Source organism: Bidens hawaiensis, unplaced genomic scaffold, assembly GCF_021521415.1.
Source record: "Bidens hawaiensis isolate Kalapana, Puna unplaced genomic scaffold, B.hawaiensis_p1.1 tig00014775_1, whole genome shotgun sequence".
Lineage (NCBI taxonomy): Eukaryota > Viridiplantae > Streptophyta > Magnoliopsida > Asterales > Asteraceae > Bidens > Bidens hawaiensis.
Window position 1 is genome coordinate 280,745 of NW_027492302.1, and position 23,213 is coordinate 303,957.

The 23,213-nt window shown below is 32.4% G+C and overlaps 2 protein-coding genes and 1 pseudogene across 12 annotated transcripts; 1 reads left to right on the plus strand and 2 right to left on the minus strand.

Annotated features, from left to right (window-relative positions):
- Positions 1-1,081: 1,081 nt before the first annotated feature.
- LOC143547700 (uncharacterized) lies at positions 1,082-3,981 on the plus strand. Of its 10 annotated transcripts, none has more exons than XM_077039057.1 (6): positions 1,082-1,149; positions 1,858-1,959; positions 2,533-2,660; positions 2,726-2,806; positions 3,202-3,288; positions 3,369-3,981. In XM_077039057.1, exons 2-6 carry the CDS (start codon positions 1,912-1,914, stop codon positions 3,409-3,411), a joined length of 387 nt encoding a protein of 128 aa, XP_076895172.1. In that variant the 5' UTR covers positions 1,082-1,149; positions 1,858-1,911; the 3' UTR covers positions 3,412-3,981. The 10 variants fall into 10 exon arrangements, 9 of the variants coding, with proteins under 9 accessions (XP_076895172.1, XP_076895176.1, XP_076895177.1 ...); XM_077039056.1 differs by having other exon boundaries at positions 1,088-1,775; XM_077039055.1 differs by having other exon boundaries at positions 1,088-1,395; positions 1,437-1,959.
- Positions 3,982-5,601: 1,620 nt separating this feature from the next.
- Positions 5,602-7,696, minus strand: LOC143547674 (auxin efflux carrier component 5-like; annotated as a pseudogene). Its single transcript, XR_013137812.1, has 5 exons — positions 6,747-7,696; positions 6,547-6,632; positions 6,058-6,215; positions 5,836-5,912; positions 5,602-5,746 (listed from the first exon to the last, which is right to left on the minus strand). The product of XR_013137812.1 is annotated as an auxin efflux carrier component 5-like (transcript).
- Positions 7,697-17,217: 9,521 nt separating this feature from the next.
- On the minus strand, positions 17,218-18,901 carry LOC143547673 (auxin efflux carrier component 5-like). The gene is made up of 5 exons (XM_077039041.1): positions 18,213-18,901; positions 18,012-18,097; positions 17,564-17,721; positions 17,391-17,467; positions 17,218-17,293 (listed from the first exon to the last, which is right to left on the minus strand). The coding sequence occupies exons 1-5, from the start codon at positions 18,848-18,850 to the stop codon at positions 17,218-17,220; spliced, it is 1,035 nt and encodes a 344-aa protein (XP_076895156.1). The 5' UTR covers positions 18,851-18,901.
- Between the last annotated feature and the right edge of the window lie 4,312 nt (positions 18,902-23,213).

The following is a 23,213-nucleotide window of genomic DNA, read 5'->3' on the forward strand; positions in this document are numbered from 1 at the left end:
TGTATAATATATATAGAACCTAAAAGCATTGTTTGTATGCTAATTAGTAAATAGGAGTTGGTTTCTCTTATATGTTTATGTCACTCCACAAGATGATAATAAACAGGGACGAAACTGTAAATGGAATGCACAAATTCACGGTAATTTTTCTATGTAATTTGAAGAATTGCATTTAGATTATAAGTTTTGTAGTCAAGATCTTGTGACTGAAGCCCAACAAAAGCTTTAAAAGCTGGGAAAGCAATATTATTATTATTATTATTTTTATTATTATTATTATTTTGCTTGCCCCTCAACCAATCCACATTTAACATGAATTCAGAAGTCAAAACCCAGGTCTCAAGTTCAATTTCAGTTTCAACCGAGTTTTATTGCAGTGAGCATTCGGACGACGGGTTTTCCCCATAATAAGAGATATTGGGCTTATGTTACCAAACGTTGTCTTCAAGTCGTCTTTTATCATTGGGTTACCTCGATAAAGAAAAACATGTAAGGCTGTTCAAAAAGCTTGTGGCTCGCAGCTCGCTTGAAAATAACTTGAAAAAAGCTCGGCTCAACTCGGCTCGATTTCTAATTACGATCCGAGCTCGAGCCAGGGTCAGCTTGGCTCGGTCTTGGTTTGACTCGTTAGCTCGGTTCGTTTAAATTAAAACCTAAAGTTTAATAACTATATATAATAATAGCATACCAAGAAATAAATAAATAAAAATTATACATATATTATGTCGCTCGATATCTAAAACCTTATAACAGAATAACTAAAATAGAACATATAAAGTTATAAATTCTCTAGTTTATAAGTTTTATATAATATGCATGTTAAAATTATATTTTTGTCATTTATATATCAAAATATGTAAAATAAAAAAATTTGAAAAAGTTAAAGGAGCCCGGCTCGAGTTTTAAACGAGTCGAGCTCGGGCTCAATTTTTCAGATCGATAAAGAAAACGAGTCGAGATCGAGCTAGCTCGATTAAGTCTGAGCTCGAACTCGAGCATACTCGGCTCGTTTACAAAATGCATTATTGAATAAATTTAGACTAGTCAAAACTCTTTTTTTTCGAAATATGACCTTTTATAAACGTGAAGCTCCTCCGATGATTACCGACATTGCTGCTGATCGTGAAGCTCCACCGGTTAATTCGTATGGTACGTCTAACTTCTCAGTCAATCACAAGCCTTCGGTTATCTTACTATTCGATTTCACAATTAGTTGCCACAGATTTTGAATGATTGTTAGTATTTGTGTTCAGATCGCGAAGTTAACATTTGTTGAAACTACGTAGCTGTAATTACGCCTTAAGTTACTTCACGGTGATGAATTGTTCGTTTGTTCATTGATCACTCAGTTGATAGATGAAATTAGGCTCAATTGATAGATGATAATGAAATTAGGTTATCTAATGGATTCAATTGATAGATGATAATGGAATTAGGTTATCTCATGAATGCATTTAGGTTATGATTGTATGAAGTGTAACCACATTAATTGATTACATTGATAGATGATGATGAATTTAGGTTATAACTATATGAAAAGCAATTAAGCAACTACTATAATGGATTCAATTGTGCCTTAATTGAGAATCAGGTTATGGTTGTTGTTATAGGCTCTTGTAAAGAGGATTCTGTTGAATGTCACATGCTTACCAGTTCACAGTAATTGAATGTCGCTTTCTGATGCTAAAACAATTGTTATAATTTGTAAATAAGCGATGCTATTATTAGTATTCAGTTCATTGATATCTTGTCTAGTCATCAATCTTCAACAATAGGTATGCAAACTATTATATTCTTTCTGTTCAATTTAAAATTATAAAAAAAAATATCTACATTTTACCCTTTTAAATAATGCAGTAGTAATCACATTCCATTTTCCTTCAAGCTGGTCTAAGTGGCAGTGGGAAAAGCATGTTAGATCATCTCTTACATGATTTGTATAAGGCAACACAGGGACAGGTACATCACAAATTTTAGTAAAAGTGTTAGATTAATGAAGTTTCATTTGGATTCTTGAGCCAAAGAATGCTTGATCTTATTAGGTGCGAGGCACGAGTAAACCGGTTAGTTTGGCATAAAAAAAACTCACCAAAACCGGTTTCGGGCTTATTTTGTGCTATAAACATTAATGAATTTGATATCTTGAATAACTGAAGTTGGATTCAAATTGAGTTGATGATTTCTTTGGTTAATTAACAAGCTAGATTATACAAATTGCAATTTGGTTCGTGGGCTTGCTGGTGGATCTTGTGCCAAGTCTGTTTGTCATCCCCTTGATGTGGTGAAGAAACCATATCGTGTAAAGCTTTTATAGTCTTAATGCTAACATCTTTATATAGCAACCTGTAGTTTTCGAGCACACTAATTGTCTTTTTTATGTCATTTCTAGCCATTTATGTCATTATTTCAGTAACATGAATAATTTAAAGGTATACATAAAGCTCTCCTAGATCCCATAAGTATAAAATTATCTTATTACCCTTCTCATATCGACAGACTAAACTTCCAAATAACTGTAATTATGTATTTTAGGTGCCAACATTCTTGTATTCACATGAATGCTTCGTTGTGCATGCCACGTCCCACCTACACATCTGGAAAGGAACCCAAAGTCTTATGAACAGCAGCAGTGGGCACTCAAAGTCGCTGATCTTTACGAAGTATGCATTTCAATGATTTCATATTCCTATTTAGTTTTCAACTTTGATTAATATTCTATATATAGTATTTGTATTTCAGCCTGGGCTTGGGGTAACAACAAAATATTAGGAAGAGGGAACCGAAAATGCATTTTCACTTTCCAAAGGTTAGAAAAGTAATTTTACATTCTTGTTATGAAGTTTGTCACGCAATTGGATGATATGAAATATGTTTTTTATTTCGTAAGCCTGTTATTTTTATTTTATTAATGAAATAGAAACAAAAAATGTTCAAATTTCAAAATTTTCCAAATAACTTGCAATATGATAATAGTTATATTTTTCTTACTACAGAATTATTTAGTTGACACTTGACTTATTAATTGTCATGCATGGGAGCTCACGAAGCTTTGTATGTAATTATGTATGCAAAACCTCACTAATGCCACAATGTACAGTTTAGTAACTCGTGATATAATATAGGAAAAACCATGAATTTAGTTTTGGTTATTTTGGCATTTAGGATCCTACCATCTTAAAACTGCTTTTTGATGTTGCTCAGTCTCTGCACAATAATACTGACTTTTCAAACACAAGACAAGATGATAATCAAAATGCAGAGCATTTGGCTGCTTGTTTTGTTGATAAGGTAATTATGTTATGGTCTAATCAATGGTTTTATTACATGATTTTGTTTAATTTGTAATGTTGACTTTCCATTATTGTTAGGTACGCCATGATATGGAGTTGGATCGCCATTTGGCTTTTTTGATTGAATGTCTTGGAAGCATAAATGATTTGAAGGTATACATTGTGAACACATCGTGAAACCTTGATGACTTCTCGGGTTTCTCATGTTAATAGTGGCAGTTGATGAAACCCTAGGTTGCACACTTGATATCTTTTTTATTTGTTTTGTTAGTTTCGTTAATATTAAGCTTCTTTGATATATATATGTATAGAAAATTTTAGTTTGATTTATGTTTGCATCTAATTTGTATGATTTTGTAAAATTTTGTATATATATGATAAAACTTTTAAAGAAGCTTTTTTTCAAAGAAATTGCGACCGGAAAATAGTAAAAAAATAGCAGTCGCATGATTGGTACAGCAGTGGTCTCAGAATTTGCGACCGCAACAGTGGTCTCAGAATTTGCGACCGCAGCAGTGGTCTCAGAATTTGCAACCGCAGCAGTGATCACAGTATTTGCGACCGATGATTTGGTTTCAAAATTTGCGACCGCAGAATTGGTCTCAAATATTGCGACCGCAGATTCGGTATCTAAATTTGCGACGGCGGAAAATTTGGTCGCAAATGAAATGGCGGTTGCAAAATGGTCGCAATAGGGCAATTGCGACCTGCTTTTTTCCCACCGCGTATATAGTCAGAAAGTCGTCGCAAAAAGGCTATTGCGACGGTTTTGCGACCGAATATGTGGTCGTAAAAGCCTAGTTTTCTAGTAGTGGGTTTAAATGTTCGGGTTGATTTAACGGTTCGGATCAGTTAAGGTTTATCACATAATAAAAATACGATACAATAAAAAAAATTAAATCAAAAGTCTAAACACCAATTAAATTAACAAAAAAAAGCTTCAACAAATTTCAATTAACAAATCTCAACATGATCATTCATCCATTCTTTCATCCTAATTCTAATTGCAACAAGTAAACAAAATAGTCGAATCAAAAGTCAAAACACCACATAAACAAAAAAAACAATAATCAAATGAACTAAACTCTGAATGGGTCAAGGCCCAAGGGTGGCTCGGTTGGAGTTTGGAGAGTTAAAAGAGTTGAACGATGAGAGCTGTGGCCTTAATTAGCCACTTAACACTTAAATAAAGTGAAAGAAAATAAAAGGGAATTAATTAACCACTTGAATAAAGTGAAAGAAAATAAAAGCAGGAAAAGAGATTCGAACATGGCTTCTCAAAAAAAAGAGAAATCAAAATGTTTACCACCAAGCCACATATGCAATTTATTTATGTGTTCACTCATTAAATATATATGAGTTCACTCTCATATTTTGTATAGATATTTTATATAAAATCCGAAACTCAGTGGGTTCCCATGAACCCACACACCACTCCACCTAGATCTGCCCCTGGTAATATCTATGTTTCTTAATAAATATATATAAAAAACTTTATTAAGCTCAAAAAAAATTAACAAAATAACAGCTCTTATTTACTGGAATCAAACTTGGTCATTTTATGTTATTTGGTTACACTTCATAATCCAATTAAAGCTTCTTCTTCTTATGTAATGTAAATATATTTTTTTCTAACCGTACGTTTAGCTAGATAATATGTTTGATACGTTCCAAATTTGAATAATTATTTCTCTCTAATATGTGATCAAAGTTTACATAGTTTCTTGTAGATATATGGATTGTATCACTCTTAATTTGAAAATAGGAAATATTATTCTGTAAACTCCGATCATCATTTATCAGCTGCATAATAATTATTTACTAATTAAAATTTATAAATCTTTTGATTATTACATATGGCATGATAAATCACAAATTCACAATTGAACTATGAATAATATGTCAAACTTCCATCTTTTTTCTTACAATTCATATATATGTATATGTATATATATTGTTTCCAAAGCATCAACTTTTATTTTTGTATTCATAGCATCAACTAGATAGAAATTTTTTTTTCCCAAAACAAGAAGAAAAAAAGAGTGCTGATGGTTTCTAAGAAAGTGAATTTTTGTTTTTGGTTGATCCATCATTAAAATGATGAATCTTAAAAATTGTATAAATGTCGTCAGTATTGTCTCGTACATGATGAAGCTTTCGAAGGTGTTCAACCATTTGAAATGACATAACAAGCTTTAATTTCTAGGAGAAAACAAAGCATAGAACGTGACATTGGTGTTAAATGTTTTATATGATTTTCATCACTTATAGATGTCTCTTTGTAAAGAGAGAAGATAACATAAGAAAAAACAGATATAGATAACTATTCTAACTTATCTCTAAACTCTATTAATTAAAATCTCAATAACATAACCATATATTAGGTAGTTAAAACTTCTAGCACAACAAAATATGAAATCAGCACCGGGATAGACACAATAGTGCCAAAGATGACCCTGAAAGAGAAGATTGAACAAGAGTGAGAACTCAAATTAAATTAAAGTTGGTCAAATTAATAATTAAAAAACCAAAATTATGAACTTACGCAGTACTAAGAACATTCGTATGGAGATCATATTCCTTGGCAAATACAAAAGATGTAATCGCTTGAGGAAGCGCAGCCTGTGTTAACAAATTAAAGAAACGATCATAATGAGGACACCGCGTATTTCATCTGTACGTTTGTGAATCATTATTGATAAATAATTATACTTTATGTTAATACATAGATTAAATAATTATAACATGGATATAAGATTTCTATTACCTGAATGATGGCCATACAAAGGACGTCACCACGCAAACCTACGATAAGAGAACCAACAGCCATTGTTGCTGGTGCAACCCCAAACCTCAGTAGCATTGAAAATGCGGTTAGTGTCCATCCGCAATCTATTATCTTCGGCTGTAATGCCATGAACAGTCCTGCAAGCATAGGTTTTAACTTTTAAATTTTATGGCCTCATGCCAGTTTCTAATATAGGCTCATGTAGTTAAAAATAAATGTATAGCTAAATGGGGTCACTGTTTTATATTCAATGTATGGGTTAGTCACTATCTATATTCATTTCTGTGTTTTGGAGTTTACAAAACTAAATTAAGATATCATAGGCTAATGAGATATTTGGTCATATAAGTTTCAAAGATTAAAAAAAATGTCCCATCTATAATATGTTTTGAAAATAACATTTTTTTAAAAATAATCTGCATATTCATATTCAAAGGTTTCCCAAAAGGAAGTAATTAAAATTCTTACCAATACAAAACATTGCTACACCTGAACCAGCTCTGGCCATGATCAATACTGATCCTTCTATAAAATCTGGCAATTCTAAATCCCACCTGCAATCATTATATTTTCACACTAATGAATAAGAACACATACATGACATGTACATACAACAAATTAATAATAATAATAATAATAATAATAGTAATAATAATAATTTAACTTGCCTGTAGGATACAAGTGCCCATGCAACCCCAAGGACGCATGCATAAGAATTAGGGTTCTTAGCAAGCTTCACACCAACAATCTTCATTAAAATCATCAAGGACGGTCTTGTTGCCATCGCTATATCCTCCTCCGTACTCATATTCCCTTCTAGATCTGTTGCTGATGTGTCATGTGACATTTTGTTTACGCCCCAAAATGTGTACATCACCAATAAAGTTATATTCCAAATTGTAAATTGCAAAATAGAAGATTGGATAACAAGGTTCTCTCCAACAGGACCAAACATTGCTCTCATAACCGCGACTCCTACAACAAGTGAATTGTTCATGCTAGACAAAGAAAAGCTTGTAATTGACCAAGGATAGTTTCCTTTCGGTGCAAACCTAGCCCATATTGTTATAGCTACAAGGATGATGCCTTTAGAGATGACATCAGCAGCGGAACCGAAAGTTCATTTTGAAGGGATTCACTTGAGTTGTGAAGTCAAATGTAAAAAGAGGGATGATGAAGTAGCAATTTAGCCGGTTTATTGCGTCGCAATGGTCAGGCTTGAACATGCGCCACCACTTCACCGATCCGTAGCCTAAAAGTAGGGCTACGTAGAGTGGAAACATGGATGTTACCACCTTGTATATGTCATCCCACCCTATCATGTTAATTTCAGTGTTTGTGTATGGTATGTGACTATGTGTGTGTTTTGTTTCTTTTTGTGTACTTGTGTGTAATGATAGAAAATGAATCACCAAGCTTGTTTATATATATCTAGCGCATGTTCGTTTAGTCGTTTAATAATATAAAGCTGTTGCTTTTGGACTTCTATCTATATCTATCTACCTATGCGCACACACACACACGTTTCAAAATGTGATGTTAAAAAATGTGGTGAAAGTAGATGTGACAAAGAATGCACTAATTAATGTCAGTTGGATGACATGAATGAACTCCAAGGTTTCTAATTTTTAATAGCACCTTTATATATATATATATATATATATATATATATATAAAAGAAAAGCATTGCTGTTGTTTTCTTTGATGTTGTTTTCTTAAAAGAACATTGCTGGTTATTTGGTCCGCACATGCGCATCTGCAGGTGGACGGAAGATGATCCTTCCTTTTTTAGTCGACTCTATTTGAATTGACGTCTGTGATTGGTTTAACTCGACCGTGTGATTGTACCGGATTTATTCATTCACTTATCTTGCTTGGTTGACGTAATCCAGATTTATACATAGTTTCTAACACATTGCAAATTCACAAAGTAGTTTAGTTTTTAATTAACTGTGTATATGTAGGTCCCGACACCGGATCCGAAAAACGAACGGATTTTGTTCTTGATAAGCGATCGAGATGGGTGCGGTAAATCAAACGATCGAGTAAATAATAAACGGATAATATAATAATAGACGATCTCATTATTAGTTGCAAAAGATTACATATATATATATATATATATATATATATATATATATATATAAATGATGATCCGACCCCACCAAAGTGAGCTCCCTTGGGTGGGTGATTTACATCATGCAAGCGCACAAAAAAATATGACATAAGTTCCCTATTTATAGCAAGAACACATATAATCTAGAAGACCTCCTCCCCGTTGAAGCTAAATGTGTGCACCGAAGCTCTCGTCTCGTATCAGGATTTCTCACCCACTTTAATTATTTTCTTGACTATAATATACTTTTGATATCATACGTTACAATTTTGGCCCTTTAGTATATATACTTTCTACTGTAAAATAATCATATAAAATGAGGATTTTTTTTAACTTTGTGAGAACTGAATGATGGTATGGAAAATCCAGTAAATAATTCTTATTTATTTTATTTTTGTATGGCAAGCCAGTAAATAAATTATATACATAACAGAGTTTAATTAGCACACTTTATTGAGTTGTTAAATTAACTGTTTGGTTAGTTCAACAATATATTTGGTTCCTCTATTTGTTGGTGTTCAAGTTTTAAAGATGGTTCCTTACTTCCTTACATACACATGCAGTCTCGAAACCCCACAATAACTGGTTTTCTGTTGCTACTACCACCAAATCTTTTCATCAGAATTATTGTTAGCTAGTTTTAATAACGTTTTAATAGGCATCATACATTTTCTAAAGCAAATTATATGTACAGATATTAGCCAGGTTATATGTATAGCTAGGTTAGCATTTGATTTGACGAACAAATTTTTTTTCCTACTTTTGATACCGTAACGAAATTAACCGATATTAACCGAATTCATGTTGTTGTTTTTTTTGTTTTAACTATGTTAGTCTTTGTATTTGGGCCAACGTTGACGAAATTATTTTTTGGGTTTTACTTTCATTAATGTAACGAACCTAACCGATACTAATCGAATTTGTGTCGATTTGATAATAAGTTGCACATTTCGATAATGTTTTTGCCTTTTACAAATCGTTTTTTGGATTTATTTATGTTGTCGTAGCTATGCGCGTTACCATTCTGACGTTGAGTAATTTATATTTTTAGTACTGGTACGTATAACGAACAAATTCGTGTTGCTTTGATCATAAGTTATACGTGTGTTGTCGATATTGTTTTGGGCATTTACGAATTTGTTCTTTGTTCGAGAGTCAGTGCTGTAAAAAACCGAGTTTACCGACCGAAATTCATGTTGCTGCAACGCCGCAACGTAACGGGTTCTATCTAGTTAATTTTAAAATTTATTTAACACGAATCATTGTTTTGTAACGAAATTAGTAATGACCATTCAAGTTGTAGGAGTCAATGAAACATCAAAAGAAAATCCCAAACGTTGTTCAAAAAGTAGACTTAGATCGATTACTCAAAGCTCGCTAGACATGGCCCATAGTAAATGAGTCGAGCCGTGTTGTCTCAGTTTGTAACGAATCAAACTCGAGTCAAGTTAGGTTCAGTTGTTGACTCAAGTTAAGCCAAAATTTTAGTGTTTATAAATTATAACTCTGTTCAATTCCATTTATTCGCACTATACTCAATATCAGTTTTATATGAAAATTTATTTGAATATATATTGAAATTAAATAGCTAGTAAGTTATAATTTAAATGGTAGGTTCGTTATTAGTTGACTTGAGCTTTTTACAAGTCGTATTCGAGCTCATTTTTCAATTTATTATTCAGGTAATTTATTATACTGGAATCAAACTTCTTCATTTCTATCATTTGTTTAAATTCCATACAAGGCGGCTTAATAGTGTTAATGGGTCAAGCTAGGGCTTGAGGCCTCTTAAAATAAAAGTCCTTAGAATTTTTAAAAAGCCTTAATCTGTATTTGTGCCTATAGTGTTTATATTTTGGTCTTGGGCCTGCAATCCAGAGTTAATACACTGGAAGTTTGGAACTTTGGAATACATAAATTGAATTGTGGAGCGAGAACAAGAATTGTTGCCAAGACAAAGAATTGAAAGTCAATCGATAATTTTTTATTTCTATACTTCATTCGACCATCTTCATTTTCAATTGATAATTGAGTTTTAGTCGATTAAGTCAGAGTTGGGTTTCAATCGACAGTTGGGTTTTCAATCAAGCTTTGAGTTTCAATTGGCACTACTTGCAACTTGCGGACTTGTGGGTCAGTGGATCTGGGTTCCAAACTTTCAATTTGTGGTTTGAATCGGAAGGACAGTTGACAATAGGAATTATTCAAATATGTTGGTCTCAATTAGGTAATAATTTTTTTTATCTATGAACCTAACTTTTGGTTGCAATTTTCTATTGTGCATGTTTGTTTTGAATTACTGACTTAATTTGCTAATTTTGATTTAAGTGTTAAAAAACTTTGATTTGATTCTCTAGTTTAGTGATTTAGATTTGACAATGAATTTGTATAAACTTTTTTAGTTTATAAATTATAATTAACGGTCCCAAAGCTAGATAAAAGGGAGATTTATAACATTTTGGGAAAAAGGCTTGAATTCTGTAGTTCGCTTGAGGCCATCAAAAACGTTAGAAGATATTAAAGCTTCTTCTTTGTATAGTTTTTTTTACAACCGTATGTTTAAATTTAATTAATGTTTTATACATGCATTTCAAATTTGAATAATTTCTTTCAGTGTGATCAAAGTTTACATAGTTTTTATAAGATATTAATCAAAACCATGATTAGTCTATTAATACAAGACATAAAGATTTAAGAACTGATAATTAATTTTAAGAAATACATTTAATTACAAATATATGTAAAGCTATAATGTGGGATGTAACAACTCGGGTTTTCGTATATATATATTTTATTAAATACCCGACTCGTTTCGACGTTCGGAGCCATTTTAGTAAATAAAATATCACGCTCATCGAAAAGATTAATTATTATTTTATTATTGTTTAACTGGTTTATGAAAAATATATTTATAGCTTTCAATTTATAGCAATATTAACCCAAACTCAAACTTTTGTCCAACTTTGTTTCCACCTTAAACCCCAGGGTCCAATCTGTAAATATCATTATAACCCATATTATTAACTGGATATTCGTTTACCAAACCCGACCCAATTACCCTTAGCGCGACTCGTAACCCTCAATTAATGATCAAAACGCGTTTAAATTTCGATTTCGTTATGGAAATAAGCTAATTAGTTGTATTTTCGGCTCTATGACGCGGATAATTGCTAAATTACAGCCTCTTTGTCCAAAAATCCCAAAATTTACCTATCTAGAACCCTAATTCGATATACTATATAAAATGATGTTAGAATTCAAGTAAACTCGCCCCCAGCTCACTCAAGCTACCGCGACCTAAACCCCCATACTTAATTATACAATATCAACCTTTTGATCTTCGTTTTTTAACCTCCTTATCGCCGGCCCTAGCTGCTACCGTTCACCCTCATCCGATCTTCGTTAAAGGTAATTGATTATATGGTTTGAATCGCGATTCAATGTAGATCAAAAGCCCTATGGTTAATTAGATCCAATATAACATATTGGATCGATTTGATTATTAGGGTTTATAAGCAAATCTGATTTAATCATCTGTTGTATATATATTTTTGAATCTGTAAACAAATTTTAATTTAAAAACTAATGTTATAATAAATATAAATCATGTAAACAAATTTTATATATATTTAGAAAACTAATAATAATATTATTAAGATCTATATTTATATATTTGGAAAATTAATTAGTTATAAAATATGTGTCTTACTTTTATACAAATACTTTTATATAATAAAATATTATAATACACATTTAAATGGATTTAATGAATCACTAATATTATTAAAGATGGATTTTACTTGTATAATCTTTAGTAAAGTATTATAATGCACTTTGTTTATAATTTAACAAACTAGAGATTTTTCATATAATATTTTATAAGATAAAATATTATTTAATTAAAGAGAATATAATATGACTTAATAATAATTATATTTAGCGAGCTTTCTTAATCGATCTAGTTCATTAACATAGTATTTTCGTATTCTATTATCCTTATTGTCACACCCCAACCTACGGCGGAAATGTCGGGGCGTGGACTGATTGTCACAGCTCACAAGGTTACTATCACGCAAATATTAAAATTTAAATATCTATTTATTTAATTTAAATAACACCATTATTCATTACAAAAAAGAAATCCAAAGTAAACAAAACATCAAAATAATTCAAATGAAAATTTAAAGTCTCAAATAAATCTTCTAGCATTAAGTCCTTAAAAACAATCCTTCTAAGTCCACACTTCACATCAAACGATAACCTGCATATGCGTGAAAATAATATAGTTTGCCAACACGAGATTGAGTGAGCAACACACCAGTTCAGTTATACATATATAATAAAATACGTAGCTGCAACGAGTCAAATGAGATTAACAAATCAACCAATGAGCAAGTGAAATGAGATGTCGAAAAGCACAAGGCTATAACGACTAGCGTATGATCATACTATTTTCTGAGATTATGCTGGACCTCTCCGAATACGGTTCACATTGAGCATATAAACATATAACAAGTATGGCATGAGATTAGTTAACACATAGACAACGATTGCAGTTTTGTGTATAGATAAAGTGTGAAAATATAATAAGTTACGCATATGTCCCCAAAACAGTATGAAAACGAGTAAAAAGGGGGAATGTGATACTCACCTCAAAGATGAACGAGGATGATTAAGACAGTGAGAACGAGGAAACGAATCACACGCGAACAATGTTAAAGCCTAAGAGAATAAAGAATATACTTGAAATGAGGATCTTAATCACGATACGAGTTAAACGATAACCGTTTAATATTTATAATAATATTATGTTTGGAAAGATTTATTATTAAACCGTTATTTTTATTTAAGAAAACATAACTTAATAAATCATCCTTAGTTCTTAATAATAAAGTTACTTGATTTATATATGTACTTATATTTATTAAAACGTTAGTTTTTAACTATCTTTATATATATATAGGGGATGGATCTTGCGAGAAGTGATATTACAGCGAGAAGTGAAAGTATAACTCCATTAATCCCTATTTTTACTCCCTTTCATATGATGGTACATACACATATGTAGGTTGGTTGTATTTATATCTTAATTACACATTCAAACCTATCTACAAACATATAAATGTACCGAGCCACATTCAAACCTATGCACCTACACACATACAAACATACATGCACATGTACAAACATACGTGCACATATACAAACATACGTACCTACACACATACATATGCACCTACACAACGCACCTACACATAAAAAAGAGAGTGAAATTAGGGATTAATGGAGTTATACCTTCACTTCTCGCTGTAAAAAAACTTCTGAAATGATCCAATACCTATATATATATATATATAAGTAAAAACATGTTTTAGAGAAATATATGAACAAAAATGAATATTAAAAGGTCGGTTTTTAGTTAAACACTTTGTTTAATCATTATTATTATGATTAAAAATGCATTTATTGATTTCAAACACCATTTTCCAAAAAGAAAGGGGTGTGGGAGGGTCGAACCGGTGACCTCCACCCCAAACACACATAAGTTAACCAGCAGGCCACTTAGGCGACGTGCAATAAGTCTCTGGTTCAATTATTAATAAACACAACCTGATTCTGACTTCCCCCATTGCCAAGAACCCTAGAATTTCGATTAACCCAGTACGTTTATTAATAATCAAATTATATTTAGGGGTAATGATCCCCATTAGATCGCGATCAAAACCTTGTACTTAATTACCTTGATTGAAGAACAGAAGGGGAAGAACGAAGGTGATACAGAGTCGGCTTGAAAACGCGATGAACGAGCTATGTAACAACTGTTATGATCCAATTATATATGGGGTTAAGGTCGGCTATCAATTAAGGAATGAATCCTTGACATTAATTGAATTAATATCACTGATTTCGTATACATCCGCGATTTAGGGTTTCGGTTAGAGTAAAGAAGGAAAAACGAATCAAAAGGATGTTATTTACTTAAATTGATTGTCGGTCAATGCCGTGTTTGTTATGGAATAATGATTCTCGGATCATATTGGTGTTTACAACTTGATTTACTATCCAAAATTGATGATTATTAGAGTAGGGTTCAAGAAACATGAATGTGGGTCGGGTTTGGTAATGGATACCCATTTTACAATATGGATAACAATATTTGCAGCTAGGACCCTAAGGTTTGATGATGGACACAGAAAGGTTTAAACTTTATATTTTGGGCTAAAAACGTCATAATTAAATAGTTTAAATATAAATATAATAATGACTTATAACTCGATAAATGCGGATATCATTAATGATAAAGCCCGGACCCGAAAATGGGTCGGGTAACGATTACAAATGAGAAAGTGGAAAAACCCGAAATGTTACACTTATTAGGCTTTATCGTCAGCACGCGTGATCTGCTTTCGGCTTACTTATTGTTATCTAATTCCTTTGTTCGCCTATCGAGGTGAGTACCACATTCCCCTATTTTATTTCATTTTTACACGTTTTGGGGACATATGCGTAAATGGTATTTTTCATATATACTTATACACAAAACTGCAACTTTGTCTTATGTGTTAACAACTTATACCTTACTTGTTTATGTGCTTATTTGCTTTGTATGCTTCCGCATTCGGATAGGTCTAACATAATCTCAGTCTAGTATGATCATACGCCAGTCGTTATAGCTTTGTGCTTCTCAACATCTCAGTTATACTTGCTCATTTGGTTAATTTGTTATACTTATATGACTTGTTGCAAATACTTATTTTCTATATAAACATTTAAACTGGTGTGTTGCTCACTCAACCTTGTGTTGACAAAACCTTTTCTATTTTCAACGCATATGCATGTTATCGTTTGATATTCAAGCTTGTTTGGAAGAAAAACTTAGGATTGCACGCTAGAGAAAATAAACAAGATCATAGACTTTGATATAATTGTATTTTCTTATTTATTTGAAATATGGATTTTGTATTTGATGTTTTTGATTATTTAATTAACTTAATAGATATTGTCACATTTATTATTGCATGATAGTAACCTTTGAAAAACTGTGAGCAATCAGTCCGCCCCGGCATTTCCGCCGTAGGTTGGGGTGTGACATGGGAGACAGTCACTCAAACCATTTTGACCGATTAATGTGATGGATTTGATTTTCTTTTTGATCATCTTTTCCTTAAAATGCTATGGATGTTCGTAGAATAAGTCCAATCTTGGATAAAAGTGGACAATTGCAATATTTAAGAAAGAGAAGAAGTTGATAAAGTTGAAGATGTAAATGGATTCTAAGTAGATATACTTTGTGGTTTTTTTCTTTACTTTCCCTTTTTTAGAGGGTGAATGAAACCGAAGATAGAAGATTAAATGTAGAGTTTGCCAGAAAAATGATGGATGCGGCAGTGATAGGATATTAGGTTTTACAAAATCTAATTGATATAGATGGAGAAGTAGTTGTGTTTGAAGAAGTAATCATATGTAATGGTGATGTAGGCGGATCATGCTTTATTTTATCATTATTATTTTCTTGTTTTGGAGAAAAGAATGGCTAGAAAATTGATTGTAGATGGTATAGAGTGGTGGTGATGTTTGAAGGAGTAATATTGTGATAATATGAGATATTACCAAATTTAAGAAAAAAGAAATGAGATTTTTTGTGATATTTGGTTAAACAATATTGACATTTATCTAAAAAGGGTACGTTGTGATGTTGAAGTGGGAATGGAGAAGTCAGTGCTAATAGTAGACGTATTTAGGATTGTTGACAAAAAAAAAGTGATTGTTGTAGGATTAAGATCTTCTTGATAGAGATAAAAACTCATTTTATGAGTTTTTTGTTTGTTTTGTTTTGGTTTTTTTTTTTCTGTTGAAGAGTAGGACTAGAAGCTAGATTGCAGTATTTAAGCAAAATAAGATGCATCTTTTTTCAAAATTGCTTGTGAAGCGTAGGAATAGAAAAGAATAAGGCGTGGGTGAGAAAATAATTAAACAATGGATGAACTATAGAAAATAGAGCAAAAGGCTCATTGGGAGGATGAAATAAAACATAGAAGATTAAAGGTTGAGTTAGCTGGTAAAATGATGGTTGCGGTGATGATAGGACTTTAGGTTTTGCAAAACCTAATTGATACAGAAATTAGAGGAAGGGAGATTTTTGTAGAGACGATGGGGATGTAAATGGTCAAAAAAGAAATATGGGGGGGGGGGAGGAAAAGAAATTTAGTGGTAGTGGACGGCGGTTTGCAGACTAATATGATCAAGAGCTTTTGCGTTAGAGATGTGAGCTCTAATACAATATAAGTAATTGATCAAATGCAGTTGGTCTATTACAATAAGACATATAAATAAAATAATACATTTAATTACTAAAATATACAAGATTATAATGTGAGAGACAATCACTCAAGTGATTATCGATTAATGTGATGGACTTGATTTTCTCTTTGATCCAACTTGAATTATTCACTTTTCCTAAATATTTTTCTTTAGATATATGGATTCACTTTTAACTCAAAAATAGGAATTATCACTAATTCACTATGCAAACTCCGATCATCATTTTTCAGCTTCATAAATTTTAGTGATTCGTTATATTCATAATTATTATTTACTAAAATTATTTTAAATCTTTTGATTATAACATATGGAATGGTAAATTCCAAATTCACAACTGAACTATGAAAGAGGTCAAAACTTCATCTTTTTTCTTACAATGAAGGTTTTTTTTTTCTTTTTTTTTTTCCAAAGCATCAAACTTCAAGTTATTGAAACTCTTGAATTTCATTCATCACTCTTCCATTTAATTTATTTACATTAATAGAATCACAAGGAGAAAACAGAACATATAGAACATTGGTGTGATGGTGTCAAATATTTTTCATGACATGTAGATGTCTCTTTATATAGAAAGATATATAGCATATGATAATAAAACAGATATAAATAACTGTTCTAACTTATCTCTAAACTCTATAATTAGAATCTCAACAAAATATAACCATATATTAGGTTTAGAATCTCAATAATATAACCATATATTAGGTAGTTAAAACTTCTAGCACAACAAAATATGAAATCAGCACCGGAATGGACACAATAGTGCCAAAGATAACCCTGAAAGAGAAGATGAACAAGAGTGAGAACTCAAAATAGACTATATATATATATATATATATATATATATATATATATATTTAAATTCTGAACTTACGCAGTGCTAAGCACATTTGTATGGAGATCATATTCCTTGGCAAATACGAAAGACGTAATCGCTTGAGGAAGCGCAGCCTGAGTTAACCAATGAAACGATCATAATTAGGACACCGTATTTTGTGAATTATTGTCGATAAATAATTTATAAAATGGATATAATATTTCTATCACCTGAATGATGGCCATACAAAGGACATCACCACGCAAACCTACAATAAGAGAACCAACAGCCATTGCTGCTGGTGCAACCCCAAACCTCAGTAGCATTGAAAATGCGGTTAGTGTCCACCCGCAATCGATTATCTTTGGTTGTAATGCCATGAACAGTCCTGCAATGCATTGGTTTTAAATTTCAGAACCCCATGTCAGTGTTTGATAAAGGCTCATGTAAACATATTAGAAAATAATTTATATCTCAAAAGGCATGATGATGATAATAAACAAAAGATATCAAGCACTATTTATGGTTCGTTTTGTCATGTATTATAATTTTTATATATAAATAACCAAAATTGAAAATAAAGAAAATGCCCCATTTATCATAAGTTTTGAAAATAATTAAAAAAAAACTTCATATTAATATTAGAAGTTTTCCCAAAAAGAAGTGAAAAATGCTTACCAATGCAAAACATTGCAACACCTGAACCAGCTCTGGCCATGATCAATACTGATCCTTCTACAATATTTGGCAATTTTAAATCCCACCTGAAATCAGTATAGTTTCACACTAATGTTAGAATACATACATGACATGCACATACAACAAATTAAATGACAAATTAACTGTATGTATGTATAATATGGACAAAGTATAACTTGCCTGTAGGATACAAGTGCCCATGCAACCCCCAAAATGCATGCATAAGAATTTGGGTTCTTAGCAAGCTTCACACCAACAATCTTCATTATAATCAACAAGGATGGTCTTGTTGTCGTCACGACATCCTCTTCTAGATCCGTTGCTAATTCGTCAGAAGACATTTTTTTTACGCCCCAAAACGCGTACATAGCCAATAATATTATGTTCCAAATTGTAAATTGCAAGATAGAAGATTGAATAACAAGGTTCTCTCCAACAATACCAAACATTGCTCTCATAAGTGGAACCCCTACAACAAGTGAATTGTTCAAGCTAGACAAAGAGAAGCTTGTAATTGACCAAGGATAGTTTCCTTTTGGTGCAAACTTAGCCCAAATTGTTATAGCTACAATGATGATGCCTTTAGAGATGACATCAGCAGCTAGGAACCGAAAGTTCATTTTGAAGGGATTCACTTGGGTTGTGAAGTCAAATGTGAAGAGAGGGATTATGAAGTAGCAATTTAGTCGGTTTATTGCGTCGCAATGGTCCGGTTTGAACATGCGCCACCACTTCACCGAACCGTAGCCTAAAAGCAGGGCTACATAGAGTGGAAACATGGATGTTACCACCTTGTATATGTCATCCCACCCTATCATGTTAATTTCAGAGTGTTTGTTTTTGTGTTTGTGTATGTGTGTTTTGTTTGTTTTTGTGTACTTGTGTGATTTACTGATAGAATATGAATCAGCAAGCTGCCTGTTTATATAGTGCACGTTTAGTTATATTTAGAGCTGTTATTTTAGACTTTCTTTCTGTAACTAGGTGCATAATTTTATTATTTTTAAAAGTTTTTGTACATGACGCACGCGTATTTTAATATTATGTTAAAAAATGCGGTGAAACGTAGATGTGACGAAGAATGCACTAATCTAAGCTGGATGACAGTAAAGAGCTCCAAGGCTTCAATAGCATCTCTTTACTAAATATTATATTGTTTCTGTTGTTTTTTCAAAGAAAAACCTTTGCTGGTTTCTAGAGTCCTCACATCGATCTTTGGGTGGGTTGAACATGAACATGAACATGATCATGATCATGATCCTTCCTTCTAGCTTTCAGTTGTACTACTCACAGGAACCGGCTACATAATTGGTTTAGTTTAGTCTATTTGAATCGGGTTTTCATTTACTAATTTAGTCTTCACTTTGTGTTTATTCCTGCCTATTTTGTTTCAAGTTAATTTTGAATATATGCTTTCTAACTTTTTTTTTTTGAAGTACCAACTAAGTAACGCTGGATACTTCGTACGCGGCCCCTATTGGTTAAAGGTAGCCCGAGCCGGCCACTAGTCCGGACGGACGAAGCCCCTAGCGGTCCACCTATTGAGGGATTCACCAGATAAAACCCGACCCCCACGCCCGCCAAACGGCACGACAGCGAGGAGCCGATAAAACCGGGTGAGATCAGGACTCGAACTCTGGCAAACCAGGGTCATCCCTTATATCTCCCATATAAATTGGTGATACTGAATTTTGAACCCCTACCTCTCACTGGTAAAGTGAGCTCTACCATTGAGCCACATCCAATTTATATATATATATATATATATATATATATATATATATATGCTTTCTATCTAATAAATATTTTGGTCTAACTTATGACATAAATGTTCCTTGAACAAGAAAATGGATCATAATTGGTTCTTGAAAATGGACTATAACAGTTTGGTAATTGGTCAACCTATGCATCAATAAATTACCAATAGTTCAAATGGGCACGCAACGCCCTTGGTAGGGGGTTTAGGGTCAACGCCCCAAGAGTGGTCTATGGGAAGAGCCCTTGGTTGAGGTCTCACTAACCTGGTGAGTGGCATTCATGGTGAACAAACTTACATGTAAACCTATTAATATCAGTCGTAATTGATTATTCGTGATAATTATCAACAATGAGTCACTACTTATGAGTTGTAATTTTGTCCCTTAGTAGAAAATGATCATTAATGGCGAATGACTAATTATTAGTGGTAAGAGTGTGAACAACAACCATGTGTCAATGGTAACTACGTTACCGTTGAGGCAATGCTTTAGTAATGCTTCTTAACAGACATTTTTTGCCACATCTTCATCACTCATTTTAGTCAAAAATATGTGTAATTTAGTAATGCATCTTAATGTTCTTACATCAATACCACTTCAAGACACATATGGATGTTCCTATAGAAATCCCCACGCTTCTATAAGAGCTAAAGAGCATTTACATCCCACACTCCATACTGTCATATATTTATCTCATAAGATATAAAGAAAAATGTAGTTTTTCACTTAGCTTCTACGTTCAATTCTTCGTAATATAAAATAGAGATTAATAGTAACTCTCTATAGTAGAGTATTACTATTCATCATTTTATATATTATGTAAGTGTGAAGGAAAAAGAAAAATAATAAACTAAATGTTTGTGAGTAAGGTATAGGTAAAAATAGAGAGTGGAATATGAGATGTCTTTTGAATATAAATGAAATTTAGAGGAAAATGATGTTTTTAGTTTAAATTTATAGATAGAGATGAAGAATGGAATGCGAGTGCTCTAATGTCCCGGGGGTGGTGTAGGAGCTTTATCAGCCCAATAAATTGTCGTTATAATACTTCACTACACATGCCTTAATCGAGTATTTTACTGATATAATTGACATGACTTTCAAGGGTTATAACCGCAAACTAAGATACGTTGTAATGGTATGTCCCCTATAATAGGAAGATCATTCATTTAAGTTGATACATGTTTTCATACATGACTTGGCATAATCGTTTTGTTTGCTTTAGGCTGTCAATTTGTGACACGGACCTGTTAACACGACACATCATGTGTTTTAACAGGTTTGGGTTTGAGTTTGAGCTTAACAAGTTTCGTGTCTTAAACATGTCGACATGTTTAAATTCGTGTCCTAACAGGTTAAAGACATGTTAACTTGTTAGTAACATGTGTATATTTTTATTTTAATAAAATAAACGTATATACACTCCTAAAGTCTTAATCCTAAAGTCATACTCTTACAAAAGACGTTTCACTAATACCCGTCAGAACCCGATATTATATTTTCTACGTATGTTAAGATTTGCTTATATGTTTTTTTTTTGTTTCAAGTATGCTATGTATTTGTCATCTTTTGTTTCTAGTATGTTATGGATTTGTTTTTATTTATATCAAATATGTTATGGATTTTCTATTAATTAAGACTTTTATGCTCGTTTTGAAAATTTTGGTTTCGTTGCACATGTATTATTCATTGTGTCAGTAAACATGTCTCTTAACAGGTCTTAACAGGTTAACCTGTTACTAAACAGGTTCGTGTTCGTGTTTGGAAAAAATGACACGATTAGTTATCGTGTCGTGTTTGTGTTCGTATTTAGCACAACAAGTCATACCATGTCATGTCCGACATGCTATGATAGCCGTAGTTTTATTTTTTCAATATTGTCCGATTAAACTTTAATAAGTATCATCAAAAAAATTTCTATACGATAGTGATCACATGTTTAATGAAAAGTGACTTTAGGTCAAGTGTATATGCATGGCAAACTAAATTCAATATTGGAGGAAAGCAAAGTATTTAGTGCTTGGGCTGGTGGCCCTCTTGCAGTAAAACCATTTTACTACTTAATCAAAGTTGGTTTTCTCTTTCGTGTTTTCCATTTTTAATATCGGCTAGGTGACCAATGGTTGGTTCATATCATATTTGCTGTTTCCTACCAGTGTTTGTCCACTAGCCAAAGTTCATTTAATTAGTGCTCAAATAGTGCTCAAAGAAGAGATTCCATGATGGCTTAATTAATTTGAGGAAGAAATGTGCGCACATCTGAATAGGCAACGATCCAAAATTAAAGTACTTAAAAGTTGGGGTGCAAATGAGCCGAGCTGCTCGCGAGCTACTCGAGATCGGCTTGTTAAAAAGCTCGATCGAGTCGAGCTTTATCGAGCCCGAGCCCGAGCTCGAGCCTAAAAATAAGCTCGTTTAATAAACGAGCCCGAGCCCGAGCTTTACTTATTGAGCTCGAGCCGGCTCACGAGCCTAAACGAGCCTGCCATTTATATAATTTTTTTAAAATATATATTTAATAATTATTAATTAATAAATATTTTGTTATGAAAAAATAAATAAATAATATATATTCTTTTATAAAAAAAATTATAATATAAAAATATATAAAATAATATAATTAATAAATAATAAACGAGCAGAGCCCGAGCCAAGCACGAGCTTTGAAAATAAAGCTCGAAACGAGCCGAGCTCGAGCTCGAGCTCTGTGTAAGTTAAACGAACCGAGCTCGAGCCTAGTCGAGCTCGGGCTCGGCTCGGCTCGTTTGCACCCCTACTTAAACGTGCAGTATACAAAGATGTATAAAGCAAGCTAGTGATCCTCTACTGATCGATTTTCTCCAACCTTTTATTGTTTTAAAATAAAAGGAAGGTTTGGGCATATGCTATTTAATAAATTTGGATTTTGAACTTTTAAATCAGGTTAGCAGTCGATTTAAATATTGATTTTGAATCCAACTTGAATTCGTGATTTTTATACTCAACTAAGTAGGGATAAGTTCGGTATTATACCATCCGAAAATCCTGATCCCAAATTTTGTCAAATTCATGATACTGGTACAGGATGAAAATGTTCGGTTCGGTACATATAACGCATGCACAAATTTGATAAATACCAGTACTGATCCCAAATTTCCTGATTCTGATTTTCTTAAAAAATTGGGACCGGTACCGAGTTACTCGTTTCGGTGTAAGTACTGGTACCATTTGCTCATCCAATGGGATATTTGGATTCAAATTATTTATATAATTTTCTATTTTATATGTATATAATTATGAAAAATATTAGAAAAACCGGCTTCATAATTTTTGCAAAACCTAATTCATACAGAAATTAGAGGAAGGGAGATTTTTGTAGAGACGATGGGGATGTAAATGGTCAAAAATGAAATATGGGGGGGGGGAGGAAAAGAAATTTAGTGGT

Bases quoted from the DNA above. Each gene is read 5' to 3' on its own strand.
- LOC143547700 (XM_077039057.1), top strand. From the start codon at position 1,912: ATGTTAGATCATCTCTTACATGATTTGTATAAGGCAACACAGGGACAG. The intron at 1,960-2,532 runs GTACATCACAAA...TATGTATTTTAG, and splicing joins ATAAGGCAACACAGGGACAG to GTGCCAACATTCTTGTATTC. The intron at 2,661-2,725 runs GTATGCATTTCA...TTCTATATATAG, and splicing joins AAGTCGCTGATCTTTACGAA to TATTTGTATTTCAGCCTGGG.
- LOC143547673 (XM_077039041.1), bottom strand. From the start codon at position 18,850: ATGATAGGGTGGGATGACATATACAAGGTGGTAACATCCATGTTTCCA. The intron at 18,098-18,212 runs GCAAGTTATACT...TACTGATTTCAG, and splicing joins TGGGCACTTGTATCCTACAG to GTGGGATTTAAAATTGCCAA. The intron at 17,468-17,563 runs GTGATAGAAATA...TGGTTAACTCAG, and splicing joins TTTGTATGGCCATCATTCAG to GCTGCGCTTCCTCAAGCGAT.